This window comes from Neofelis nebulosa, chromosome 13 (genome assembly GCF_028018385.1).
Source record: "Neofelis nebulosa isolate mNeoNeb1 chromosome 13, mNeoNeb1.pri, whole genome shotgun sequence".
In the NCBI taxonomy this organism is placed as follows: domain Eukaryota; kingdom Metazoa; phylum Chordata; class Mammalia; order Carnivora; family Felidae; genus Neofelis; species Neofelis nebulosa.
This window is the reverse complement of record NC_080794.1, coordinates 91,756,505-91,770,165: the sequence shown is the minus strand read 5'-3', so window position 1 is coordinate 91,770,165 and position 13,661 is coordinate 91,756,505. Positions and strand designations below refer to the sequence as shown.

The 13,661-nt window shown below is 61.6% G+C and overlaps 1 protein-coding gene across 5 annotated transcripts in view; it reads right to left on the bottom strand.

Moving 5' to 3' along the window:
• The window catches only part of INPP5A (inositol polyphosphate-5-phosphatase A), a 174,425-nt gene that overhangs the window by 96,138 nt on the left and 64,626 nt on the right, over positions 1-13,661 (bottom strand). For 4 of the 5 annotated variants that reach the window (XM_058698206.1, XM_058698207.1, XM_058698208.1 and 1 more), the window contains exon 4: positions 8,155-8,242. The exons of the other annotated variant lie outside the window; for it this stretch is intronic. In XM_058698206.1, the coding sequence (XP_058554189.1) occupies positions 8,155-8,242 (88 nt within the window). The remainder of the gene's footprint in view (positions 1-8,154; positions 8,243-13,661) is intronic. 5 annotated transcript variants of the gene reach the window in all.

Here is a 13,661-nt window from a genome sequence, read left to right as displayed (position 1 = left end):
CTAAAATCTTACTCGGGAGAGCAGACACAGGAGAAGGGGGCCGATCGTGGGGGGAGCACAGGGGAGGTGGAAGGGCACCTCCTCCAGTGCACGCCTTCCCGCCAGCAGGGCCGGGGCCACAGGGGGGAGCAGGCAGGGGCCTGCAGCAGAGGGAAGGGAGAGAGCAGGTGCAGCCCCCCTTGCCCTCCAGCAGATCTGGGGCAAATGGGAGGCAGGCCCCCACTGATGAAGGCCCAGAACCTCCCGGAAAAGTGGGTCCAAGGCCAGCACTGAGCCCTCCCGGCCCGTGCTTCCCCCGTGGGGGACCCTCCTCCCGGCACTGCCAAAGACAACGTGGGGTCGGGGGTGGGGAAGGAGCCCCCCAAACAGAGAGGAAAGTAAGAGGGAGCCTGGTCTGTTGGTGACGAGCAGTCCCGGTGTCCCAGGACGGGGAGCCATCGGCATGGGCACTCCCAGCCTGGTGGGGGCCAACCCCTCTGAGGCATGAACCGGCAGATGGGCCCTCCTGGGCACCAGGGCCTGCCCTCAGGCTGCATGGTCTGACTACAAGGGAGGACTCGTAAGGCAGCCACTGCACGTTCCCGGGAAGGAGAACCTGCTGGATGGGATGGGTTTGCCGAGCAAAGGTTTCAGGCCAGGGAGGGGGGTGCTCACCGGAGGGGAGCCCGCAAAGGGCACCTGACAGCCCTCTCCGGAGGTCTGCACACACACGAAGCCACGCTCCCAGGATGCCATGGTGTCCCTAGAGCTCTTGTCGGTGAACTGCTGCTTTGGACCACACTTCTTGCCTCACAGGAGGGAACTCAACCTGTGCACGTCTTCCCGGGAACTGAACTGGCTGGCCGAGCCGGCTGGGGCACCGCAGGCAGCGGAGGCATCTGGGTCTCCCCACTAAGGGCTCGGAGCCCGGGAAGCCCGCTCCCCAGCCCACAGACCCGCCCCGGGGCCTCTGGGTGATGCCGAGTTCCGGGCGCTAAAGGACACGACACGCCTCTGGCTCCAGACCCCTCTGCCCAGAAGAAACCCCACTTTCAGAGCTTCAAGGAGAAGTCGGAGCCTCCGTGTGCTAAGGCAGCCCTGCGGTCACAAAAGCGCTCTCCACGGACTCTGGACTCTACGTGCTCTCCGTGCCGGGAGGCCACCAGGGCACTTGCCCAGCTCCGGCCGCCACTGCCTGGGAGCTCTCACGGCTTGTAAGACCCTGACAGGAGCTCACGGCTCCCGCCCAGACACGGCTTCCCTCTTTCAGCTGCCGGCTGTGCGGGCGTCGGCCCAGTGCCAGCAGGGACGGCGTCCTCGGGCCCACCCGCACCTGCCCTGCAGATCGCAACACGTGCACCACTGGCGCTGACCGGCCACGCGTGGCTCCCGGGCCCCAGAGGCTCCGCGGGGCCTGCAGCGTGCAGGCCGGCAGGGGCCTCGCAGGCTGGGCTTGGTGCCCGTCGCCCCCGGCTTCTCCACCGAGAGGACGGCCCGGTCCGTGCCTGCCACCGAGCCGACGCTGCCCAAGGAAAAGCCGCTGAGCCAGTGCGCTCACCTGCAGCCTCACGTTCTAGAAGCACCTGTCCCAGAAACGGAAGGCCTCCCCGGGGAACGCGACCTCGGCCTGCACCTCCTCGGATGGCCCCTGACGCCGCGCATCTTGCCTCAGGAGCCAGGTGACCCCCCTCTGTCCTCCTCCTCCTCCTCCTCACAGGGCACCCAGTGAGGGGAGGACGGGTGGCCTCTGGCCATGCTTCTGTGGGCCTTCCCCAGCCCAGAAGCCCTGAATTCACACAACGGGGGGGGCCTGCCCGGCACACGCACGGCAGACGCTCCGTTCCTGCTGCGAAACGAGACGAGGAAATTATACCAAAATAAATTGGCAATTTCTTCCTCATTTAGCCATTTCTGAAGCCAGAGTATAGGAAAGCCGTTCCCTTCACGTCCCCCTATCGACGTTCAGGCTTTTCCGGTGGTAAGTGATGTGTTTTCTATGTTCCTCCGGCGAAATGAGACACAATTCCTGTGGTATCAGGTCTCCAATCAATAGACACTGGGAAGCCCTGGAAAACTACACCGGGCACTTCCTCAGTGTCAAGGCACGAGTGGCCGCGCCCTGGGCTGCTGTGAAGTCAACTGTGACCAACCGTGGGGCGCCAGTGACGTCACGGGGAGTTTCCCAAGAGGCAGATCCCGGAAGGCTTCATGTGGGAAGCGTTTCAGGGCACTGGGGACCCAGGCGCACCTGGCGGTGGGGGGTGCTGGCTGTCATTCCGATGGTGTCAGGTCCCTCCCACGTGGCGGGCAAGGGGACCTGAGGGCCCGGGGCCCAGGAAGCCGGCAGTCTGAGGAGCACCCCACCTACCTCAGAGTCCACGCCTGTAACTGAGAAGGCCCTTGAGTCACCTTTATGTGTCATAAGCCCGGAACATACCCGCCTGTCCACACGGATCCTGGGACGTGTGGAGGGTGTGTGGGCAATGTCCTCGGCAGGGAATAGGGGTGCTGGCAAAGGGCAGAGGTGCATGTGGCAGGGACCGGTCCTCCAGGGCCAGGGGGAACAGAGAGGCCCCGGGAAGGAGGGGAGGGGGGGAAGGGGGCCGTGTACAGCGGGGGAGGGGGAGCGCACGGAGGGCAGGACGCACAGCAAGGTGGCTGCCACCTCCTCCCACGTGGCGGGCACCACAGAGTCTCCGCCCACAAGAAGGGACGACCCGGGGACATGAGGCCCGTGCTGTGAACGTGCTGTGAGGCGTGGGCACCCCAGGGATCCCGTGGACGCTGAGGCCTGGCCAGACACGCTGAGCGGTGGCCGCTGGCTTCCCTCCCAGATGCTGCAGCGTCCCCGGTGACGACGGGTCAGACGCCCCGCACGAGCTCTGGGTCACTCGCACCTCGCCACCTGGTGCCTGGGCGGGGACACAGGAGCAGGGGCAGGGAGGCCGGCGCACAGGGGTCCAGTCCTGCTGGAAGGGACACCCGCGCTCTTGAGTCTCCTCTCCGGCCGGTCCTGGCGCAGTGGCCACAGCACTGTCAGCATCTACCTTCTGTCCCACAACCTGGCGTGCTCTGTCCGCGTGGCGGGACCAGGACGAGAGCGCCTTCACACCTGCTGGCGATCAGCACCGGCGCGTCTCGGTTCTTTGTGGGCAAACACAAAAGCTCACTGGGATGTGGAAACGGGAAAGCCTGGCGGAACACCGAAGAGCCTGGCGTTCTGTCGTGGAGAAGGCCTCCCCCAGAGGAAGGACGGCGGGGCGTTCGGTCAGGTCCTCCCGGGACGTGCGGGCCGACTCCAGGGCTGGGCCGGGCAGGGTGGCACCTGATCAGGGTTCGGGCTTCAGGGAGGTGGGCAGCCAGAAATGAGACGCAGCAGGGCCGCCTCCTGGACGCTGCCACAGGGGGAAGGACCTGAGGGCACCTGGGGCACCGGACGCAGCCCGCCCACTCCCGGCCCACCCCTCCAGCTCACGCGTGGCTGTGCTGCTGTGCCCACGCCCTGGGCCAGGGTCCTCAGTCTGCCCTCAGGGATGTCCCCGTGAGTTCCCGCAAACGGACAGGGCCTGGCAGCCCTATGAAGAAGCCGCCCTCCGGCCTCCACCTTCCAGGGAAGCAGGAAGCAGGTGACCCGGCGGGCGACCGGGCCACCACACCGGGGGCAGCCAGTGGGGGCTGGGATGACACCAGCCTCCTCATCAGTAAGTGGCCCCCCAGCACGACTCTTAGGTGCAAACCAAACTTCACGTAATCATTGCTGATTTGAGTCTAGAAAAAGCCCTGTGAGCATCTCCTGAACCAAAAGCTTGACACCAAATGCTGCTTTGGCGCCATCTTCTGGTGACCAGGGGCATTGGTGGCTCCCGACGCAGTCGGCAGGACCCCCCCCTCCCCCCCCACCCACCCAGAGCCATCCAGGCGGAGCCCCCACCCAGGCCCAGAGCCCCCTGCCCCCCACCCAGGCTGAGTCCCCCAGGCCCAGAGGCCCCCTCAGGCCGCAGCTCCCCAAGCTCAGACCCACCCCAGGCCCAGAGCCCACCCCCAGGCCCAACCCCCCACTCCAGGCCACAGCCCCCACGCTTCTGTGTGCAGAGCAAACCCCCACGGTCATGTTCATACACCAGGTGCAGCTTCAGGCTCAACCTCTTTCTGGGAACAGGCCACTATTTTCTGATCCCTATTAATACCTGTGACAGCATTTATGTACAAGATAAATTCATTTCAATTTCCTTTTTCAATTAATGGCCTATTATTTGAACCACACTCAGCTAAAAATACTGCTCCAATGCCATTAATCTTGTAAAAATTAAATTTTCCTCCGTCTGACAGGCAGAGGCCACCAGGCTGGGGTGGGAGAGTGGCCACACAGCTGGCCAGCGTAGCCCAGCCCTGCCCAGGACCCTGGGGGTGCAGGGTCCCCTCGACCAGGACGTCCGGAGGCCCCAGCAACGATGGTTCCACCCACGGCACGCTGAGGGGGGCGACGGAAGGGCACAGAGGTGCTCCAGGGGCCCCAGGGCCAAACAGGATTTTATCGCCAACCATCAGCATCACGGTCACGAGGCAGGATCACACACACTCGGACCTCTGTGCCAACTCTGGGATGCTCTCCAACGTCTAGAGCTCCACCGTCCATTCCCCACCCGCTAAACACGGCTGTCCAGTCATCCGGGGGCCATCAGCACACCTCACCCAGAACTGCGGCCGCAGGAGGGGAGCTCCCACCTCCCCACTGTGCACCGCCCCCCCACCCGAGGGAAAGCCGGTCCACAGCACTGTGCAGACGCCCCAGGACCGGCCGCCATGCGCCCACAGCCGCTGCAGGCAGGCCAGGCCTCCCGGCCCCTCCCCCCGACCCCATCCGGTCCTGCGACACCTGCAGACACAGCCTCAGCGGCACAGACCTGAGCCACACCCGATGCAGTGTTCCGGCGGCTCCTTGGCTCCTTCTGCGGCCCCGTGCTGGCCAGTCCCGCCCAGCCGGATGCCATTCTCCAGCCCGGTCTGAGGCTCCCACCAAGCAGCACGGCCATGTCTCCGGCTAACGTGACATTTCTGTATTTATGACCGAGAGAGGAAAGCACTGCCCATTTCAACTAAAATGCCACGGATGTTGGGTGCTCCCTGGCTTCAGACACTCTAAGTCTGAAAACCTATCCACCAAAGAACAGACTAGATGTGACACGACCATGAAGTACTTCAATGCACCAACTGGACAGCAAGGTCCTCCAGCAGGGAGAGCATGGGCTCCAGCCTCTGTGCTTCCTCGGGGGGAGGGCTGCGGGTGGGTCCGCCTCCCCAAATGCCCTGTGCCACTCAATCTGTCACGCGGCTGCTCCATGGTGTGACAATCTCTCACTCCGGATATTTCCTATTATTTCCAATTTTGTTACGAAATAATTTTTGATGACCGAGCTTAATCCCAACTATCTGCAAGAGTGGTTATTTCTCCAACGAGTTTGCTGAGTTTTGGGGGTGCTCATATACAGGTTTTGCATTTCACTGCCAGCTGCAGACTGACACCTTGAGATAAATCTCAAAGGATGAGGCAAGACCAAAACGGAGGTTTCTTGGCCCCGATGCACCCCCAACATCCTGCCCCCCTCTCTCCACCGGCCGGCACTCCCATGGGACAGAAAGGCAGTCATGCGAGCACAGGCATGGCGGTAGCACAAAGCACGCCTTGGAGGGCTGGAAGGTGGGCGTTACAAGAAAACACAGAAAACGTCCATAGGCAAGCGTGAGCGAGAGGGACAGAGACCGACAGACGGCTTCCGGCATCAGGCCTCTCTGGAAAGATACTTTCTTTTCACAAGGAGCCGGGGCCTGTGCACTGAGGAGCGGCTAACCCCCGTCAGCCCCGCTGACCGCGCGCTGATCTCTGCGGCCCCTTGCTCAGCCGGGCGAGGCTCCCGGACTCGACGACCGTGGCCTCATTCCCCAAACACGTCCGTTCTGATTCGCTGGGTGAGGTTTCTCAGACTCGATAACCTGTTTAAAGAACCAACTTGATTTCACCGGTTTTCTCTACCCTATTTTCTGTCTCATTGCTGCTCTTATTGTGTTATTTCCTTCCTTCTACTTGCACTGGGTTAATTTGTTCTTACTTTTAAAATTTCTTAAAGAAAGCTTTTAATGGTAAACCGTTCCCTCTAAGCCACTGCACACAAACCCTGAAGGTTCCGATACGTCTTTTGTATATTTTCTAACTTGCTCTGGGAAATCTCTTTGGCGCCTGGGATATTTACAAGTTTGTTACTTGTTTCCAAACATTTGGGAATTTGCCGGATAACCGTTTCTGTTTACTTCTATTCTAAGGACTCTGTGGTCAGAGAACACACGTGCATGGTCTCGGCCAGATTTCCACACGCATGTGAGCATCCCCCGTGGACACGATCGGAGATACCTCCCCACCCCCCAGCCAGGGTGAGAGTGGCCAGAGCACGTGGACAGGCAGAGTCCTCAGAGAGGCGGCCCTCGGGATGGCCCGAACCCCGAGGGGCTGCTCTGCGCCCTCCCGGGAAAGTTCACGGCAAGTCTGTTCATCCAAGTCTCCTTGCCCTTCATTTGAAAGGCGTTCTTCGGGAAACATGATGGAAGCTAGCAGCCACCCTCCCCAGTCCACCCTCCGGCACAGGCCTTGACCACGCCTCACAGCATGGGACGAGCCTCTTCTGCGGCTGCCCTTCCCATCGGCGTCCCACCAAGGGCAGCAGGGTCACGCTGGCGGGCAGCATCGGTCGGTGAGAGGCGCTGTCGAAGCCCATGCTTGCCGCGGCTCCGTCCTCCCAGCTGCCAGCGGCCGTGCACGTGTGCAAGCTCTGACGCTGGACTCGCAGCCCACGCGGTTATGTCCTCTTCAGGGACTGACGCCCTCGTCTGTACACAGGGCCCCTTGACCCCTGCCGCGCTCCTTGCCGTACAACTGGTTCTACGTACCCACACGTTTCGGCCAATTTTGAAAAATTTCAGCCAACCCTTTAGGTGCCTGCTGTCTCCTGCTCCCTCTCATCCTGGGGCTCCAGTTACGCGCACACCGGACCCCTGGACGCCCTACCCCACAGTGATGTCCCGGCAGTGCCTTCCGCATTTACTGTGAGTGCTTCCCACTGCCAGGGCTGCGAGCTCGACTGCTGTCCCCTCCCCTCCGCGGTGCCCGGCCCTCCGCTCGCCCCAGACCAATGCAGCTTCCATCAGAGCTGCCGTGACTCCATCTGAACCAGTCCTGATGGGAGAAGCAGGAAGCAGGGTCCCAGCACAGGGAAGCGTGAGGGTCAAGAGAAGAGTGTTCTTCTGTCCAGGGCGGGCTGAGAGCCAGCGGCCCTTGGCCTAGGGCAGGAAGGCAGAGGGAGCACGGGGCTGCGGCGGCCTGCGTGTGGCGTGCCCGCGCCGGGATGTGGCCGACACGGGTGGCGGTGAGGCCACGTGTGAGTGTGGAGGGGGGCAGGGGTGCCCGAGGACAGCAGGCGCGGGCCACGGGGGATCCCGTGGGCACGTGACGGTGACCATCTCAGCCACGGAAGGTACCACCGAACTGGCACGGATACCCTGAATTCAGAGACCGCGAACGGACAGATGCCTTTCTAACCACAGGGCCATCTCCACCGCCGCTCCCTGAGCAGGACACGGCTCCCTGGCCCCACCTGCTCTCGGCACACCAGCACCCACCGCCCCACGCGACCAGCACGCAATGGCGGAGCGCCTGCTGCACACCAGGCTCCTGGCCACACGACAGCGGTGAGGTGAAGGCCACCGGGAACGGAAGCCGGAGGAAACTAAGCCAACAAGGCAGCTCTGAGCCCTCCCTGGAGATGGGGGTGAGATGCCTCAGTCACTCAAACCAACAACCAGCGACTCAAAACCCATCTGGCGTCTGCTCCTCCGAGAAGCCTCCGGCCTCCCCAGCACCTTGGACCCCCGCAGCCACTGCACCCCAGCGGGGCCCCCTTTCCGGGCGTCCGCTGACCCCCGGACCAAGGACTGTCGCAGGACAGGACAGGCCCCCGGGGTGGGCTGCTTGGGCCCACAGAGGGACTGGCCTCCGTCACTCGAGCTCTGCGGAGCAGATCCAGGGATGGGCTTAATCCCTCGCCTCTGTGAAGAGCCCCCCACTTACGATCACCATCCCACAGGCCACGGCCCGGGGCCGACTCCATGCAGCAGAAGGGCACGCACCGTGAAATGCTCCTGGGATTTGAAGTTCTCGTCCAGGTAGACGCGAGCCCTGTTGTACTCCTTCATGGCGTCACTTGACAACAGCTCTCTAGAAGGAAAACAGGGAGTTTCTTTGGTACAAAAGCCACCCAAAAAGCTGCTACCAGATCCAGGCTACTGGCTTGAACACCGTGTCGTACGTCACCCCAAAAATGCCACCGAGCAGTGGTGGGAGGAAGGAAGGGCGGCAGAAACCAATACCCACTGTGTGCAGGTAGAGTCGGGCCATGTCGTCCTCGGCGGCGGCCCCCCTGACACCCGACAGATGCACAGGACCCAGAGGCCTCTCGGGGACAGAGATGTGGAGGTGGGGGGACACTGGAAGCTTGCCCAGGGCCACACGCCGCAGCGGCACAACCCCGAACTCTGTGGGGTCTCCTGGCTGTTTGTGTCTTGTGCTAACAGAGAAGCAGGCCGGAGTCCACACGCCCCCGGGACCAAGGCAGGTCCCCCCACCAGGAGGAAAGCTGAGCATCAGCGGCCTGCCCCAGAGGCTTTACAACAGGAAGGAGGAAGGGTCTCCGAACACCCCTCGTCAGAGGGGCTTCCTGGTCACCTTCCTGCCTCGTTTCACAACCAGAAAAGGCTTAGGCGGGCACCCACGTGTCACCTCAGCACGTGTGGCTGGAAGGGAGCCACTGTGCACCCAGAGCCCCGAGAATGCACCAGAGCCACGCCGGGAAGCGAGGGGGGCCTCCCTGCTCACCTGCCGGCCCCCCGGCCGAGGGCCCCCCCACCCTCCCGCCAGCTCGGCAGCAGCAGGGAAGGGGGCACGTAACCATCTGACCAGCCAGCACGGGGGTCAGATGGAAGAGGGGTTCGGGCCCCAAGAAGCCAAATGGAAGAAGGGAAGAGGCTATGTGCCTCGGAGGGCTCACACCCCTCCCCCCCTGCAGCCTCCACGTGTTCGCGGCAGGAAGCAAGGTGCAGACACACACCACACGATGTTCGGAACGTCTGGCGTCATGCCAGAAATTAACTTAGCGTGCAGAGAAGCAAAAAAATACAACCTACAACCTGCAGAGACAGACCTGGATGGACAGAAGTCAGCCGAAAACACCCCTGAAGCAGGGGCTGTCCATGCAATCAAAGATTTCAAGGAAAGCACAAATATGAGGAAAAGCAAACGTGAAAACCACAAATTAAACTTCTCAGGCTGAAAACAGAACTCACCGGGTGGACCCAAGAGCAGGTTAAAACCTAAGAAAATAAATAAGGAAGAGATCCGTGACTACAACACACGGCAACAGAAATGACCCAAACTGAAGCAAAGAGCCTGGAAAATGTCGGAGGAAAAAGAGCTCAAGGGGCAGAGGGGCCCTGGGTGGTGACAGACAGGCCGACCCCAGGAAAGCCGAGTCAGAGACCCAAGAGAAGGGAAGGACAAAAACAGGAAAGTGGTGAGCAAACTTTTCCCAAATATGATTAGAATTATAAACCCACTGAAAAAGCTCAAACACAAGGGAAATCAAACTAAAATACAACATAATCAAGTTGCTGCAGACCATCCGGGGAGACAAAATGCCACAGTCAGGGAAAAAAGACACATTATATACCGAAAATTAAGACGGGGACAATGGCTAAGGCCCGTCCTAAACAACAGGACACAGAAGACAAGGCGATGATGTCCTTTAAGTGCTAACAGAGAAGCGCGGGCAAGCCGCAGTCCCAGCTACAACAACAACATCTTTCAAAAGCGAAGACAAAGGCTTTCCTCACACAAACAAAAGCGGAGAGAATTCGTCACCAGTGACTCGTGTTAAGATGGATGTCACAGAAGCTCTCAGGCTGAAGGAAGATGGTACCAGACAGAAACCGAGGCTTCGAGAGAGCGGGCAGAGCACAGAAAGCCATAGACAAAGTGGTCAAGATAAAGGGCACCTTCTCTCCCTTCTGATCTTTATAAAAGGTACCAGTTTAAAGCAAAAAATGGCAACATGGGTCACATATGGCAAGCAAGGGTAGGGGTAGAAAGAACGGGACAGCCTCCCCAGGACGCAGGGGTGATGGCAGAAGGGGCACACCTCGGGGGCGGGGCATGGGGCCCGGGATAAGGGGCGGGGTGGACGCCCGGGGAGGCAGGGCCAGGGGCGGGACATAGGGGAGAGGCGGGGACATGGGGCGGGGCATGAGGGACGGGGGCAGGGGCACAGGGCTGGGCGCGGCTGGACAGGGGGGGGGCCTCCTTCCGCAAGCCTGCTGCGCACCAACAGGGCACCCCCGCTCTGGAAATGCCGCTCTCCCCCGCCAAGCTCCTTACGGTGAGGGCGGGCTTTGGTCACCAAGGTGTGCCGCAGGTGTCTTTCCCAGGAGTAGCTAACCATTTACTTCCTTTACAGGGGTCTTTTGGTAAACAGTTAAGTTGTTTAACATTCGCATTTCACAATCCTTTCTTTTGTAGGTGACACTTTTTGCGTCTCTTGAAGTTAACTCCCTGCCCCAGAGCTACAGACAACACCCTGCAGTATTTTAGCCTCAGCATTATTAGAGTTTGGCCCTCTCCCTTTACTCAGTAACACAACTGAAACACTATCCTCCTGCGGGGAGGGGGGGGACCCAGTGCCATTTTCTCACGCACACATGGCCTTGTGGCTCACAGCCAGTCCCCAGCTGCATTCAGTCCTTCCGAAGCTCTTGCCGGCCCTGCACCCCTCCCCCTGCCCTCACTGCTCCCCAAGGAGCCTGCAGCCGGGGGCGGGGGGGGGGGGGGGGGGCACGCCCACTCGGGCCTCTTCAGAATTATTTTGGCTACTTTTAGCTATTTAGCGGCATCCCCTTGCCCTTATGTTAACTTTAGTATTAGTTTAAGTGGTAAAAAATTTAAAACATTTTTTTAATTAAAATTGCTGTAAAATTGGATTATTTGGGGAAAATTTGATCATTCTTTTTAAAAAATGCCCTTTAGCAAATCGGCCCACAGTTTAACAACTGACACGTGGATGGCTTGTGTCCACCGTATCAGGGACCTCAAGCAGGACTGCGGCTGCTGACGGCGGCTGAAATCACCCTCAGAGCCCGGGCACCAGGCGCCAGGGCTCTGAGTGCAGACCCAGCACAGCGGCCCTCGATGACCCGCCTTGTTAGTCAGGGAGTGTCACCTCACACCCGGCTGGCGGGAGCAGTCACGATGCCCCAAGTCCACAGCAGGGGGACACGGAGGGCAGGCACAGTGGTGCCCAGTGCAGAGCGGGTGTCCTGGGCAGTGGGGCTGCGGGGCAGAGCAGAAGGAAGAAAGGCGCCCCAGGGGCTCCCGCTGCGACAGCCAGAGGCGGGCCCTGCTTCTCAGGACGCCAGGCTGAGCACACACTCTGCCCTCCGCTCGCTCGCTCTGCCCCCGCCCCTGCCCCGCCCCCATGCATGCACTTCCCAGGTCTGTGCAGAGGCCTGTGGCTACTTCCTCCGGAACGATGGAGATGTCACCACCCACACGCGACTGGGGCTCCGTCCCCGTCTCACTGTGACAAACACAGATGTGAGCTGCTGGATGGAAACCAGCTGTCTGTCCGTCCATCCACAGCTGGCAGGCTGGCAGCCGTCACGCCACAGGTGTGGCCTCCAGGACATGCAGATGGGACGCTCCACCTGGAGCCCAGGGCTGAAGTCTCCAAGCCCAAAGCACCACTGTCACCCTGCAACTGCACACCCCCAGGAGCCACGCTGTCATTCTGTGGTCCTCTGCCAGGAATCATGCTGTCACCCTGTAGTCTCCCCCCCGGAACCACACTGTCACCCTGTGGTCCCATCGCCAGGGGCCACACTGTCACCCTGTGGTCCCTCCCAGGAGTCACGCTGTCACCTTGTGGTTCTCTCCAGGGGCACGCTGTCACCCTGTGGTCCCATCGCCAGGGGCCACACTGTCACCCTGTGGTTCCTCCCAGGAGTCACGCTGTCACCTTGTGGTTCTCTCCAGGGGCACACTGTCACCCTGTGGTCCCATCGCCAGGGGCCACACTGTCACCCTGTGGTCCCACCGCCAGGGGCCACACTGTCACCCTGTGGTCCCTCCCAGGAGTCATGCTGTCACCTTGTGGTTCTCTCCAGGGGCATGCTGTCACCCTGTGGTCCCATTGCCAGGGGCCACACTGTCACCCTGTGGTCCCTCCCAGGAGTCATGCTGTCACCTTGTGGTTCTCTCCAGGGGCACGCTGTCACCCTGTGGCCCCATTGCCAGGGGCCACACTGTCACCCTGTGGTCGCACCCCCGGGGGCCACACTGTCACCCTGTGTCCCGCCCCCAGGAACCACACTGTCACCCTGTGGTCCCACCCCTGGGGCCACACTGTCACCCTGTGGTCCCTCCCAGGAGTCACACTCACCTTGTGGTTCTCTCCAGGCGCACACTGTCACCCTGTGTCCCGCCCCCAGGAACCACACTGTCACCCTGTGGTCCCTCCCAGCAGTCACACTGTCACCTTGTGATTCTCTCCAGGGGCACACTATCACCCTGTGTTCCCCCCCCCCCCAGGAACCACACTGTCACCCTGTGGTCCCACCCCCCAGGAACCACACTGTTACCCTGTGGTCCAACCCCCCGAGAGGCACACTGTCACCCTGTGGTCCCACCCCCAGGGGCCACACTGTCACCCTGTAGTCCCCCCCGGTAGGCACACTGTCACCCTGTGGTCCCACCCCCAGGAACCACACTCACCCTGTGGTTCCCCCCCCCGGGAGGCACACTGTCATCCTGTGGTCCCACACCCAGGGGCCACACTGTCACCCTGTAGTCCCCCCCCCGGGAGCCACACTGTCACTCTGTGGTCCCACCCCCAGGGGCCACACTGTCACCCTGTAGTCCCCCCCCGGGAACCACACTGTCACCCTGTAGTCACTCCCCGGGAGCCACACTGTCACCCTGTGTCCCGCCCCCAGGGGCCACACTGTCACCCTGTGTCCCGCCCCCAGGGGCCACACTGTCACCCTGTGTCCCGCCCCCAGGAACCACACTGTCACCCTGTGGTCCCACCCAGGGGCCACACTGTCACCCTGTGGTCCCTCCCAGGAGTCACACTCACCTTGTGGTTCTCTCTAGGCGCACACTGTCACCCTGTGTCCCGCCCCCAGGAACCACACTGTCACCCTGTGGTTCTCTCCAGGGGCCACACTGTCACCCTGTGGTCCCTCCCAGCAGTCACACTGTCACCTTGTGATTCTCTCCAGGGGCACACTATCACCCTGTGTCCCCCCCCCCCCAGGAACCACACTGTCACCCTGTGGTCCCACCCCCAGGGCCACAATGTCACTCTGTGGTCCCACCCCCCAGGAACCACACTGTTACCCTGTGGTCCAACCCTCCGGGAGGCACACTGTCACCCTGTGGTCCCACACCCAGGGGCCACACTGTCACCCTGTAGTCCCCCCCCGGGAGCCATACTGTCACCCTGTGGTCCCACCCCCAGGGGCCACACTGTCACTCTGTAGTCCCCCCCCCCCCCGGTAGGCACACTGTCACCCTGTGGTCCCACCCCCAG